Below are 15,042 nucleotides of genomic sequence, written 5' to 3' on the forward strand. Positions count from 1 at the left end.
AGACTAACCGATTGGGAAAGGCTGTTAAGGAATTAAGTACGCACGACCTGAAAACTCGATCAGGGATTGATAATTCGACCATAAGGATTGACGAGGGACAATTTTGAGCCATTATAGACCGATCAAGGGATGGTTATAAAACGATTCGCCAATAGTATATAATCGGATCGCGGGTGATTCCGCTTGACCGTTGTATGTATTGCGAACGATTCTAAACCCATTGACTGATGATCGCGTACTTCGGAACTAGTGATTGACCCCTCGCAATTACATGACAATCGAGATCATCCATGGTTCGAGAAAACTTAAACGTGGTTTGATACCGAATCAACCACGGGTCGAATTCGCATAACTCCTAAAAGCCGCCCGTTAGTTTGAGATATACTAAAGTCGCAATTGATTGATTTTTACCAAGAATTAGAATCTGAATTTGGATGTCGAATCTCCGGGGATTTCAAAACTAAATTATTGGACACCGCCTCATTGATTTGCTCGTTTATCGGTTTACTCGAAATTCTCGGAAAAGGATTTAGCGGGCCAAGAATTTGAGCCCACGAGGAAGTGGGCCGGATGAAGGCACATTGGGCCTCAAGCCCAATGTGATTCGGCCACATGGGCCCAAGGCAAACCCAAGTGGCCCAATTTAGCCCATTGAACCCAATTTCAAGCCCAATTGCAATTCAAGCCCAAGTTTGAGCCCATTAGCATTTTCAAGCCCATTCATAATCCGTTTGAGCCCAAATTTGGTTATACGAGCCCGTACGAAATTCTAGCTCGTATACGCGTATAAATATTTTTATACCTTGTGAAATTACCAAAATACCATTCTAGTTTTATGACAAAGAAACAAAGGCATTTAAGAGAGAGAAGACTTTTGTGCATTTTTTTGAATGATGAAAGAGGACTTTGAAGGCTTGCCTTAAATGAGAGAAATATCTCTCTTTTGTCTCTCTTTCCTCACTCTCTCTCATTTCACGTCCACCCCCTCCTCTCTCTTTTCTATCTCTCCATTTTCCTCTCAATTTTCACTCTTCTTCCCCCTTTTTTTCTCCCTTTCTCGGCCAAACCAGCAGAACAGCCTTTGGGCTGCTGTTCTTGCTGCTTTACACCACCACTGAACCACCAGCAGCTCACCGTGTTCGCCTGGAGCCGCACGCCGCCCGTTGAAGCCTTTTTCCGCCGCCGGTTCAAGGCCGCCGAGCCAAAAACAGCCGTCCCAAAGCTGCTGTCCAGCCGAGACCCAGTCGTCGTCGTCTTTCCGTGTCAATTCCGGACCGTGCAAAGCGTAGCCCTCGCCGCCGCCGACGCACCGGTGTCTCCGGAATTTTAAACGGGTGAGTTATCGCCCTAATCCTTCACTTAGTAGGTTAAACTTGATTAGAGCGGATTAGTTTAAGTTAATTGTGCTTAGTACTAATTGATTAGGGATTAGTGATAATCTATTGGATTAATTATATTATTAATTTATTAATTTTCGGAAATTAAATAATAATATTTTATTAATTTTCGGAATTAAAAATATTATTATTTTATTAATATTTTTGTGGAAATTCCGAAATTAAATTGTGTTTATTTTAGGCTTAAATTGTGATGTCTAAGCTAGAATTTGCCTTATATATTGATTTGTATGCCAAATTGAATTGTTTGGTTATGGTGAAATATAGAATTACGGGTATTTAATTAATAAACCCTGAGGTGTCGGGTTTATTTGTTAAGTTTTATGTGAGAAATATGTTGTGGGTACTTGAATATAGAAGCATGCCAAGTTTGGGAATTTATTGATATGTGCACAATCACGTGTGAATATTTTAGTACATTTTTACGTGTGGAAGTTGCGATATTTTAACGTGTTAGCACGGATCATGTTTGCATCGGCTATTGAAAATTATAATGATGGAACATGAGTGTTGCTATGTGTGCATGATCATCTAAAGGTTCCTTTCGTGCCCGGTTATATCGGAAAATCATATACCGGATGACCGCCAACCTAGGGTTTGGCCGTGGCCCTAACGGGTGTCCCCAATTTGGTAATTGGAAGCCGTCGCTGGTAGCAGGGGAGACGTAGTCATTCGCGAATTGGATTCGGAATGAACCCATTTATGGGATATGCCGTCATTGTGGTTGGGTGAGACGATGCCGTGCCCGACGGGGCGGGACGATGCCCGGTTATGCCGGAAGACTGCCAACCTGATGCGAATAACGCAGGTTGTGCTGTAGCCCCTGGTGTGGCTGTAGTAATTGGAATACGCGTGAAAAATTGTGGTAGCATTGCGCTTGATTATGGAATGAAATTGTTAGACACGTTATGGGACGGGCCGAAGCGGTTTCACTTTATAATCAGGACACGTGTGAATGCATTGTACTTGAGAAAATTGATGCGTATTCTGATTGTATTATATGCTTATTGCATTATTATGGCATACGGTGAATTATAACGTACAGGGCGTGTGCATGTGCCCAGGGCAAGGTAAGGTTGCCTGTGATTGTGTTGTGAAGTACCTGTATGTTCTATATTGAGTTGTCTGCCACCGATGTATCGTTGCATGTGTTAGGTACATCCGAGATGAGTTGACCTCCTAGTTGAGGCTTAGGTCGTGAACTCGCTGAGATTTATCTCATTCGTTGTTGTTAACCACTTTTCAAGTCATCCGAAATGAGTACACGTACCGTTCCTTGGGAACCGGCTTTTTGAGGGAGAACACTTTTTGAGGTTATCCTCGTAGATAGAGGAGCTAGGTTAACCCGTACCTGTTCTGGTTGTAATCGGGAAGGTCCGCGTGGTGTTCTTGTAATATATTAGCCCGATGTATTGCTGATGATGTTGTTTAAATTGAGGTGTGTTTTCCTGACTATTCATGTTGTTGTGATTGGGAGTTTTTAATTCGCTTCCACATGCGTTTAATCGTTAGTAATTCGATTGGGTCGGCGATGCATCCTGGGACGTCGCATTTATAACGACCTTGGTGGGATGTTAGTGCGCTCGAGCGTCGGGGCGTGACATGTTTGCCATCTTCTTTGGAACTGTATTGAGTTTAAAATGACCTGTACGCCGCTTGCCGTGTTAAATTTTGAATGGCCACTTCGCTGCGTAGGAGAATTACTTCTCCATGATTCTTTGTCTAGTATTTGAAATTTGAGTTATATGTATGTGAGCATCAAGAATGTTGAAGATGGTGAAAAATATAATTTCTGTGTTTTCGATTGATACTTCTTCATATTCACTTAAACTGTGGAAGACTCCCTGTTGATACTTGCTTCTATGTTTCAAACATTATATAGAAGGGAAGTATTTTGCGATGCAGATATAATTGTTACTTTTCGTGGAACAGCGAGCAGGATGTGGATGAAGTACTTGTCACGCCCCGAACCCCAATGAGCTCGCAACATCCTCTGCTCCGGTCAAAATGATGCGACGTCCCAGGAACGTCGCCGACCCAACCCAAACATCAGAGCCACATGCGGAAGCGAATAACAAAACCCCGGACAAATAATGACGACAACGGGGTAGAACAACAGAACAATCCAGCAACCACATATTCATACAACACCAAATATACAAACATCATATTACAGACATAAATACAGACTAACATCCTCAGTCACCGTTTAAACAAAAGTTCAGGGGTTTGGTTATCTTAACTTCACTATCGGATAACCCAAGTTATACAACACCTAAAACACCCTAGGGAAAAACCTAAGGGTCGCCCTCCTCCAGTCTGCTTCTGAATCTCTGGTTTGAATCTCTGGAACTCACCTGCAGCTCCACTGGGCACCAACAGTAGCTCCCCGGACTTCCAAAAAGAAAAGGCGCACTTCCCGGGTTTAGGGCCGGGGGTCTGAAAGTGGCGGTTATACAACCGTGAGACGAATCTCAATAAGTGTACAACCCCAAACCCCACGTAGGCACTCACGTACCGCCAGACGAAAACACACATAACACACAACGATCGGCCAAACTAACAATCACATGCGACCCTACCTGGAATCCATCACGCACGTTCCTGCACGTTAGACAATAACATAGCCAACACATCACAGCAAGGAATCACATACGCGCGCATGCCTCAATTATAAGACAAAAACCACTTGGGCACGTCCCATACCGTGCCTACCAGTTTCTACCCCATAATTACGCATCACATCGCGCGATACAAACACACTCGCACACTTCTCACACCATGTGTCACTTTCCACAATCCTCTCACTTGTCTTGCCAAATCCCACTCATTTTCAACCTTTCCACCACTACCGCGCCCGCGTAAAACGCATCAGGCCAACGGTCTTCTGACCTTGTCAGGCATCGTCACCCCGTCGGGCCGGGCATCGTCACCTCGTCAGGGACGGCATCGTCCCGCGTAAACGTACACGCCTCAGGACGGAATCCTACACACACTTTCCTTCTACCGCGCCCGCGTAAAACGCATCAGGCCAACGGTCTTTTGACCACGTCAGGCATCGACACCCCGTCGGGCCGGGCATCGTCACCTCGTCAGGGACGGCATCGTCCCGCGTAAACGTACACGCCTCAGGACGGATCCTTTCCAACCAATCTCACATTTCCATATCCTCGTTCCACTCAAACCACACTTACACACAACCAGCACACGCACGACCAAACATACACGCCTCACACATACATAGCCACGCACCAAATTCACATCTCACGTACACTTCACAAACACGCATTCTCATCACACGAACACCACATGATCACCCACACTCGGCACACGAACTCAATGCACATTCACATGTCCACGCCACCACACCTCACGGCCACACACACGGCATAGCACCACATCACATTCGGCCCACGCACAAACTAGAACAAGCCAATGACAGCAAACTACATAATTAATCCGATAAACCCAATCAAGCCAATACATTTCCAATTAATCACCCATTTAATTCCCGATCGATCCTCGACATCACAGCCCTAACTCAGCATTCCTAAACCTCGAATTTCGTCGCCCAATCAGCCCACAACCTCCAAACATTCAACCCCTAACTTAGTCCCGAAGACAGTCACAAAACAGCCACAAACAGTCCCTAAAATCACTTAAACCGAACTTCAAACTAGTCTAGAAATACCCGAGGTCCTAAATGACATTTGGGGAAAACACTTACCCAAAAAGGCGAGACAGAACGGGGCTGGAACGGGCCGGGACAGCGGCAGCAGCGTCGCCGGCGATGTACAGACGGCGTGAACAGTGTACCGTACGGACGCGGTGAACAGTACCGTACGGACACTGTACGGGGACGGTACTGGGCGGCGACGTATGGACGTGCTGGACGGCTGGGTGTCGACGGAACAGCGATCGGAGCTCCGGCGGTACTGTTTGCGGAACGGGAAGAGAGAAAGAGAGAGAGAAGGCTGATTCTGGACTATACCCGGGGCTGTGGTGGCTGCACAGAGGTGGAAATGGTTGCTGGTGATGTTGGCTCGGCGGGGGCAGCACCGGCTGGTACTGTTCCGGCGTGAACAGTACCAGAACTTGCAGAACCGTACACGCTAGAACCAGAAACGGAAGAAAAGGGAGAAGAATTTGGGGAAGCTCTCGGCAGAACAGAAAAATGAGAGAGAGAGAGAGAGAGAGAAGACTATCTGGTCAAATGGGTCAAAGTTGGGTCTAAGTGGAGTCCAAGTGTCATTATCTAAGCCCATTGGACACTTTTGCCCTTGATCCAATGGACAAGATTTGATCAAATCCAATAATTTAGGGGTGAAATGGTCTTTTGTCCCTAACCATGGTTGACCAGACCTGGTTTAATCCCAATTAACCTTGGTTAACCCCAAAATTTTGACCAATTTTCGGAATTAAATAAAATGGTCTTAGGGGCATTTTCGTAATTTTCCGATCCCGAACCGAAATTCCAATTTTTGCACATACGTGTTCCATATGTGCGTGGCCAACATAATATGGCGTCGGAATCGCGAAATTCATCGCGCAAGCCCTCGAAAATCCACGTCAAAGTCTCGGGAATAAAATAATATTATTTTTTCAATTTTTGTCGAAATTCCAATTTTTGGCCAAAACCACTCTGAATGTGCGTGGTCACCCCAAAATGACCTTGGCCGCGAAAAATAACCTCAAACGGCCTCCGAATCCAGCCTCGGTGCCCACAGGGGCAAAACCGTAATTTTTCCGGCCTCGGACCGAAATCCATTTTTTTGCAGAAATGGGTGGCCCCAAGGTTGGCCAAGCCAAAAACGTCATCGGCCGTCCAAAATTGTCACTTTCAAAATTCTCGATTCCCGGGCCCGAATTCCAAGAAATGACTAAAATCGAACAATCGCGACTTTAGCTTATCTCTTTCTAACGGGTGGCTCATTGGGATTACGTGCTCTCGACCCGTGACCGACACTAAGTCAAATCACGTTTAAGTTTACTCCACCCGGGACGACCTCGGTTGTCATATAATTGCGAGGGTCTGTCGCTAGTTCCCTTCGGACACGATCAATCAAGTAGACCGGTCTCGGTTGGCTCAAAACATTCCCTCGTCAATCCATATGGTCGAAGATCGAACCCAGGTCGAGTTCTTTGGTCGTGCGAACTCAATCCCGTAACGGCCCTACCCCTAAGGTTAGTATCCGGTGAATGCGCATTTCCGGGTGAGACCTCACTATAGTGCATTGGTCAAATTCATTTCTTAAATCCCGGGAAAAGGATCGAAAATTCAGACTGTTACAGTACTCCAGTCGCATACTGTGTATTCAAACGTTTCAAAAGGAGTTCTTGCCAAGTAAAAAGACCTAATGAAATCCCTTGGGACAGATGATCAGACAAAAATATGTTTGGAGGTCAGTGATATTATATTGTGGATCGTTACAAGGAGAAAATCATGTGTGTACAATTTTCTCTGGGGGTGAATTAGAATAGATGTCTGCAGTTCGCAAGTCTTGCAACTTCTGTTATTTGCATTTATTGCTCATGTAGATTTTGGATAGAGGAGAGCTTCAAGTTGCTGGCAAGGAGAGGGACATCCAATTCGCAAGTCAGTTTCGAGATATTGCCACAATTGTTATGCAGAGGACGATCAATCCTGAAACTCAACGCCCTTATACTATTAGCATGATTGAACGACTAATGCATGAAATTCACTTCGCTGTTGAGCCAAATAGCAACTCAAAGAAGCAGGTATCAAGATATTCAATTTTGATGGACTTATAATAGAAATGTTGTTAAAAAGATGGACTTGCAGAATAATGTTTTGCTTCGGTTAAACTTTAACTTTTAGAATATCATGAACTTGATGTTATAAATGTCTGTTTTCATACTGTATAAGGCCTTGTCATCTTTAGAGTATCATGATATTTTACTGTTGGATTTTCTTATCTTTTCTTTTCTTTTTCCTTGCTTTCTAGTTAAATTTCTATGGTAACTAGCTTTTCCCCGTTGCACATATTTACAGAGGAATTTTTGGACATTTATTGCTTTGAACTGTGTATGCAGAAAATAGCAAGATCGGACATCTATATGCTCATATTAACACAAACGTTTAATAGTACAAAACCTAATGAAGGAATCAATCTTTTGCAGCGCTTCACATCGCTATGTTTAATAAGCTTATATCCTAAATTCTCATGCAGGCACTGGAAGTTATACGTGAACTTCAAAAGCATTTTCCAATAAAAAGAGCTCCTATGAGGCTCAGATTCATCATCACTGAACAGAATGTTTCTTCGCTCGTGGAAAAGCTCAATGCATGGATTGCTAGTATCGTTTCAAGGGATGCATCTGCAAGTGAAATATCTGTTGTAAGTCTTAGACCATTTTCTTGGAAGAGTTGCACTTACACTACATAAGTCGCACATGAAAACATTTCTGAATTCGTGAACTCTGAAATTATGTTCTTCACTTTTGCATGCATTTATTGGATTGACCCCATCACAGAATAAAGTGCATATCTAAGAGTATCTCTAATAGGGTGATTCTTACACACCGACTTTCAACGTTGGATGAGTGTTAAGACGACTTCTTTCTTGTTTGATTATCATTTTTCATTTCCTTTATCCCCCTTTTAGGAGCTTTTTTTTCTCTCATATTAGCTAAGCTCCTGCTTCTGTTAGGGTAGGCTCTTCAATTTACCAGTTTCTCTAATTTTTCTTTGGTGCTGTTCGTAGTTTTCTGCGATGAGAATTAATGACATCTTCTATGTGCATAGATGTTTGGCCGGGGACAATATGCCTCTACGTATATGTACTCCATGAGTCTGGAATTTTCTTGTCAAGTGATGAAGTTTGGACTAATATCCGAAACCCCTCTTTAATGGAAATAAATTGGATCTCTTCTATATTGTTTTCTTGCACCTAGGATGACAAGAAATACATTCTTTTTTATGCATTACAGATCTGCTCTAGATAAGTTGAGATGATGCTGTAAAAATCCTAAGCTAGTGATGCTCTGTGCAATGAGGATTAGTCTTGTGTGTTTAGGTATGATGTGCCTCTGTTTACGAGCACACGCATTTTATGCAGGTATGTGAAATTGAACCAGGATTCTACCGGGACTGTGAAGCCTCGGCAAGAAACTTGCAGGGGAGAGTGGAAGTTCTTGCATATTCAGTGCATGCTGAAGGGGATACCCAAGTGGACCATTATGATGATCACGAGGACATCCCATCCCGGTCTGAACCCGATTCGGTAGTCCAGCTAAGTGAGAGGATGCAGAAACAGACACTCACGTCTAAAAAGGAGAGCACGGAGGAGGAAGTAAAGCAGAACAAGTGCAGCACATGCAATGCGTTGGTAGGGGCCGCAAAGCAGTACAGGGAGCACTTCAAGAGCGACTGGCACAAGCACAATTTGAAGCGGAAGACCGGGTAACTCCCCCCTCTCTCAGCGGAAGAGTGCATGACCGACATGGACTTGGACGACTCGCGAGCAGATTTGAAGGATTACTCATTTTGAGGCTGGTTTTGAAGCTACTGAGGCTTGGTTTTTGTGGAGTCGATGCATGTACCCAAAATATATTTTAGTACAGAGTAAAACTAAGTCTAGTAAGTATTGTGCCCTCCGCTTACTTCTTGGCATATAGTCCTGGGGGCAAGTCAGATGGGTCGAATTTATCAAACATTTGTGTTCACTTTATTCCTTGTTCATCGTGTTCGGTCATCAGTCGATACTCAAGAAGTTGGCCTCGTATTTCTGTAAAAGAGTTGAGCAGAAATTTTCCGAGGAATGTCAAGCGACCTCACCAAGTTCCCGAGGACTTGACGAGTCTCACTGTGCTTTTCCTGTGGCCTTATTCTTTGGTATTCGAAGCCAAATGGATTAGCTTGATGAACAGCATAGTTTGCATACTTAATATTATTATGAAGCCAATCGATCCAATGACACTAGCATACTGAATCAGCCACCAGTGGAATTGATTTTTGATAATTCCTAACTTCTTCTTATCATGAATGCAAGGTTTTATTGAAGAAACAGAAAAGGAAGAAACCAATTTAGTGAAAACGCAAAACTTCATCAGAAGTGCTCCAAGTTTTCCATGACCAGGTTACCTATTGGAAAGACCGTGGAAGAAGTGAATGTTGCGATTCACTTGCTTTGATTGTCGAATTTTCGCGGTTCAATTCAGTTGATGTGTTGATGACATTTGGAGTTGCATTGAATTTTTTAGGGACAATCATAATGCAAGTCCTTGAGACCTAAAAATTTATGTTTCAAGCTTTTAAATCCTAAAACTCGCAACTTTGATGTACTTGAGGCCTCTTTTTAATTCCTTTAAAACGCCTCCATTTAATTATGCTAAAACGAAGTGGACGGAAAATGCCATGCGGGTTATTTTTCATTCTTACGTGGTTCTTGATGAAAAAAATGTCGCTTAAGCTTTCATCTATTAAAAACTAACGGAGCTAATGAAAAGATTAAAGTAGATGATTATGGTAAGTCCTAGGACATTTAAAGTGCGTCAATTGATGATCGGTAAGCTTGCCAACTCAGAAAAGATTAAAGTAATATTCCATCACCAATTTTTAAAATGCGATAGTAAATTGATGATCGGTAAGCTTGCCAAATAGTAATTATAGTGACTGTGCTGGTCCCTAATTTTAATCTGGAGAAGTAATTATAGTTCCTTGATTGAATGCAATTTGCAAGTCCTATTCATAAATTTTAGCATTCGTTTTACTCTATGCTGGCTCTGGAAGTCCTGTGATCAAAACAGGGAGTGTGATCTGTAAATATCTGCATCTTTGTTTGATTTTTTTTTTTGGCGCTTCTTTTGAAAATTAAGGATTTTTCTGTCTGTTGTTCGATGAAGGAATCACTGTGGTTCTTGATTGTGCTATTTCTTCGATCAGTGAATCATACTCAGTTTGATTTCCTTTTCCAGCTGGATGCACCGATGGAAGTTGCATTATATGGGACTTTGAGACCCGGGGCGTCGCAAAAGAGCTCCGTGACAAAGAATGCACTGCTGCAATTACGAGTGTCTGCTGGTCCACATATGGCCACCGCATACTTGTGTCTGCTTCTGATAAATCTCTTATTCTTTGGGATGTTCTAAGTGGAGAGAAGATAGCACATACAACTCTGCAGCATACAGTTCTACAAGCTCGTCTTCATCCTGGTTCCTCGACTCCATCTATTTGCCTGGCCTGCCCTTTCTCATCATCTCCCATGATCGTGGACTTGAACACTGGAAGCACAACAGCTCTTCCAGTTTTGACTGCCGATGTGAGCAACGGAATTGCTCCTCTGCCCCGTAACAAGACATCAGATACATCAGTAACTTACTCTCCGTGCAATGCATGCTTTAACAAGCACGGGGATCTGGTTTATGCAGGAACTTCAAAGGGAGAAATTCTTATAATCGATCACAAGAATGTCAGAGTGTGTGCCATCGTCCTTGTTTCTGGGGGCTCTGTTATAAAAAATGTTGTGTTTAGTAGAAATGGACAGTACATGTTGACAAATTCCAATGACCGGATGATTAGAATCTATAAGAATCTTCTACCTCCTAAATATGGATTAAAGATGCTTGATGAATTGAATGAGAGCTTCAGTGAACCAGGTGATGTGGAGAAATTGAAGGCTGTTGGATCGAAGTGCTTGGAACTTCTCCATAAGTTTCAAGATTCCATCACTAGGGTCCAGTGGAAAGCACCTTGTTTTAGTGGTGATGGAGAGTGGGCGATTGGTGGTGCTGCAAGTAGAGGAGAGCACAAAATTTATATATAGGATAGGGCCGGGCATCTTGTTAAAATTCTTGAAGGCCCAAAAGAAGCATTGATGGATTTGGCATGGCATCCTGTTCATCCGATTATCATTTCTGTTTCTTTGACTGGCTTGGTTTATATATGGGCTAAAGACTATACTGAAAACTGGAGTGCGTTTGCTCCAGATTTCAAAGAGCTTGAGAAGAATGAGGAGTACGTCGAACGAGAAGATGAATTTGATTTGGTGCCTGAAACTGAAAAGGTAAATGAGCAGATTATGAGCTTGGCTTATTTTGCTTGAAAGGTTAACAATTATTGAATGTGTATGCATACAGGTGAAAGAACCAGGTGTTCATGAAGATGATGAAGTTGATGTTCTGACTGTGGAGAGGGATTCAGCTTTTAGTGACTCAGATATGTCCCAGGAGGAACTGTGCTTTTTGCCTGCAGTTCCTTGTCTCGATGGTCCCGAGCAGCAAGACAAGTGTGTTGGCAGTTATTCCAAGTTGCCAGATGGTAACCATTCTGGATCGCCACTTTCAGTAGAGGCTGGTCAGAATGGAAATGGGAGCAACCATAATTCAAGCCCCCTCGAACGTAAGTTTTCTTTTCCCCGCTTGCTGTATTTTCCAAGTGTTCAGATGCTTCCCTTGTACAGCAGACTGGATTTTCCTGTCAATTCCTGCAATATAGCAATTAGGTTGTACCTGTGACTGTTGTTCTTACCTAAAGCAGATGCCTGACTTAATGTCTGCATGATATATTGCTCACCTCTAGATTTGCTTAGCAACTGCTAGGAATCTTGGTAATGCATTTTTTTCTCTGACATGGCATAGAGGCAGAAAAGACTACATTGAGTATGTGTGATGAAAATTTAGCTGACAATATAGGCACACTATTAATGGATGTTACGGAGGAGGGCAAAGGAGAGTCTCGGGAGGAGGGGTAGTAATCAAGTTGCAGGAATCTGTAGATGAAAATTTGATTTCAAAATAAGTGATCAATGGTTTTTAAGCATGTAAAAGGTAAGTGATGCTTAGGCTGTTTTGTGTTCTGTCTCTTGTGGGGAAGTTAATAGATTGTCATTCTCTGAGTTCATGTGTGGCTGAAAGATTTTTCACCTGACTTGTCTGACTTATGCAGCCATGGAGAATTCAACTGCCGAGGACACAGACGGAGCGCGATTAAAAAGAAAACGCAGGCCTTCGGAGAAGGGGCTGGAATTGCAGGCAGAGAAGGTCAAGAAACCTATGAAACCGTCTGGTCGATTGCCGAAAACTAAACAAGCTGTGATTGATCTGGATTCTAGTAATGGTGTATATGGAGACGATGGTTCTGATTGATTCAATCAAATTGCAAATTCTCATTTCATTTTCACCCGCTTGACGCAATGTTTACTGATCTCTACACTAGGCTTTGCTTTGAATGCCGCCTTTACCAGGTTCACTGAAATATTCGAAATCCTTACCGTTTGGTTTGAACGAGGGATGATCTTTTAATTCGTTTTCACCAATAGAACCATGATTACACTTGGTGATTCTCTGGTGATTGGCCAATTTCCTTCTCTTCATCTTGTTTAGTTAAAATTTGCGGGAAGACTTGAAAATATTAAGAAGAAGGGAAATGAAGTTGGAATTGCCTCACTCATCAGTATCAAGAAGAGAGCTTGGATCAATCCTTGAATCCGTTGGATTCCAATTTGCCATCGGTTTACCATTTTTTTGTCAGTTAACGTATGGATTTTGAAGCTCAACGAGGACCAAATTGATCCGTTTTTCTTGTCACATTTCATAAACTCTTTTTTATCACATTCCCCATTTTTGTTCAATATTTTTGTGATGCATGATCATTCGGAGTCACAGAATTACCTTCTCAAAGGTTGAATTACAATTTGTTACATATTATCGATACTTTGGTCGATCGGATAGACTCAATTGACAAAATGTGAAAAAGGTTTAGGAATCGATTGGCAAAATTGGAAGGTTTATGATTGAATGGGTAAAAATATAATAGGTTTTATAATATTTTTGGACAATTTTCGTCGTGATCCTTCTTAATGGGTCAACAAAATCGGCAATCCCTATGGACCCGGCCGGTAGCTGAAAGAGTTTGATTTTTGATTGTTTGAGCTTTAGGATTTATGACTCGACCGCCTTCTACAGAAAAGGATGACCCACTTTGAGCCAATTTCTGCATTGTTTATCTCATCGCCATGGTGAGTATACCAAAGCATTTTCCAATGGGTAATCACTTAATGCATGAAATCACCGAGCGTAATGAACTGCCCTCTCGTGTAGTATAAGTATGAGCAAGCCTGACAGTACATAAATGCAATCACACACAGACACAGACGCACAAGAAACACCTTCTTATCTCCATAGAAAACACACTTCACTCTCCACAATAGCTCGGAAATGGCACGTCCAGGAAAGTGCTTTCTCAATGTCGCGGCGGTGGTGATGATGTTGGTGTTGATTCTTCCATCCTTGAGCTATGCCGCTTCATATAATGTAGGGGACGATTTCGGCTGGTCTTATGATATTGATCTCGATACTTGGGTCGCCGACAAGACTTTCTATGTCAATGATGTTTTAGGTAATCGATTTTGCCGTTGTCATTATAAGAGTAGGAAATGCATGTTCTCACGAATTGGCTGAAGCGGCATGTCTACATATACAATCTGCATGGACATCACTTACCGATGCCGAATGACTACGTGCATGTCGTTTATCATGTATAGTTTGTCCAGATTGTACTTCGATTGTGATTTGGATAAATCGAACAGTCAGTTTCTAAATTGAATAACGGCAATAGGATGAATGGGAGCATGTCGTCATTTCTTTTTTTGTGTTTATGGCTTCGACTGAACCGGTTATAAGCGTTCATGTAAATGGACAGTATTCATCTATGACAACACCGCTCATGACGTGGTCTCTGTTGATGCAAATGGGTACAACACATGCTCGACGAGTACATACTACGGGACCTTTACCAGTGGCCATGACGAGATAACACTGACGAGCGCCGGCACATGGTACTTCATCTGCTCGTATCACTGCGACTTCGCCAACCAGAAGATGGCGGTCCCCGTCTATTCGTCGTGAAGCGATGCCGATGCGGCGGCTGACCAGGGCAAGGATTTCGTCGGTCTTAGCACATGCTGCAGAGTAGATCTCAAGGTGTTTTGACCTGTTTAGTCCTGGCAGTCACTCTCAATGTCTTTTCATTTTGGTGTGTTTACTTTCTTGTTTTCTCATAGTACGAAGTAGGGAAATGAAGTTGGAATTTGTCTCAATAACGAAGGCATGCGATGGCCTCAATAGAATGCTTCGAGTGCTTTGCCTTGTTAATTAAGGATCAGCAAAAGAGGTCTACTTATCCTTGAATCCATTCATTTACAACTTTTTTCCTTTTTATCTCTGGATTTTTGGAGCTCATGTAGCCCATATGTAATAGTCACCTTGTTAAAGATGCCCCTTCACCACCTTGTTCATGAATTTGGCTATGCAAAAGCCATTCACGGTTGCAGAATTGCCTCTCCAATTTAAATCGTAAATTGTCACAAATTTTTGGGGGAAATTATCGAAAAGGTCTTAAATCGCACATGTGTCAATTCAATCCTAAACTTTTCAATTTGCCCAATTTAGTCCTAAACATTTTGACGATTTGCCAATTTAGTCCCGAACCTTTAAATTGTGTCAATTTAGTCCTAAACCTTTTGATAATTTGCCCGCTTGTAATATGGGCCTGCATATTAACTTAGAGTAGTATGCACGCATTTAATTTGTGAAGATCCTGTTTAGTCGCTTATAATCACCATCGTCACCGCATCTGCGCTCGATACTGTGGGCGACCGGAGCGAAGAGCAAGACTAACAATTTC

At 42.7% G+C, this 15,042-nt stretch overlaps 2 protein-coding genes and 1 pseudogene across 2 annotated transcripts; all 3 read left to right on the forward strand.

Annotated features, from left to right (window-relative positions):
* The first annotated feature begins 6,739 nt into the window (after positions 1–6,739).
* On the forward strand, positions 6,740–9,209 carry LOC130135548 (uncharacterized). The gene is made up of 4 exons (XM_056305011.1): positions 6,740–6,799; positions 6,936–7,136; positions 7,589–7,756; positions 8,477–9,209. Exons 1-4 carry the CDS (start codon positions 6,755–6,757, stop codon positions 8,822–8,824), a joined length of 762 nt encoding a protein of 253 aa, XP_056160986.1. The 5' UTR covers positions 6,740–6,754; the 3' UTR covers positions 8,825–9,209.
* A 1,118-nt stretch (positions 9,210–10,327) lies between these two features.
* Positions 10,328–12,547, forward strand: LOC130137330 (protein RBL-like; annotated as a pseudogene).
* Positions 12,548–13,574: 1,027 nt separating this feature from the next.
* LOC130137331 (stellacyanin-like) lies at positions 13,575–14,264 on the forward strand. Its single transcript, XM_056308118.1, has 2 exons — positions 13,575–13,755; positions 14,059–14,264. Exons 1-2 carry the CDS (start codon positions 13,575–13,577, stop codon positions 14,262–14,264), a joined length of 387 nt encoding a protein of 128 aa, XP_056164093.1.
* Positions 14,265–15,042: the final 778 nt, after the last annotated feature.

Source organism: Syzygium oleosum, unplaced genomic scaffold (genome assembly GCF_021117445.2).
Source record: "Syzygium oleosum isolate NSW1041296 unplaced genomic scaffold, Sole_v2.1 Sole_v2.02, whole genome shotgun sequence".
NCBI lineage: Eukaryota > Viridiplantae > Streptophyta > Magnoliopsida > Myrtales > Myrtaceae > Syzygium > Syzygium oleosum.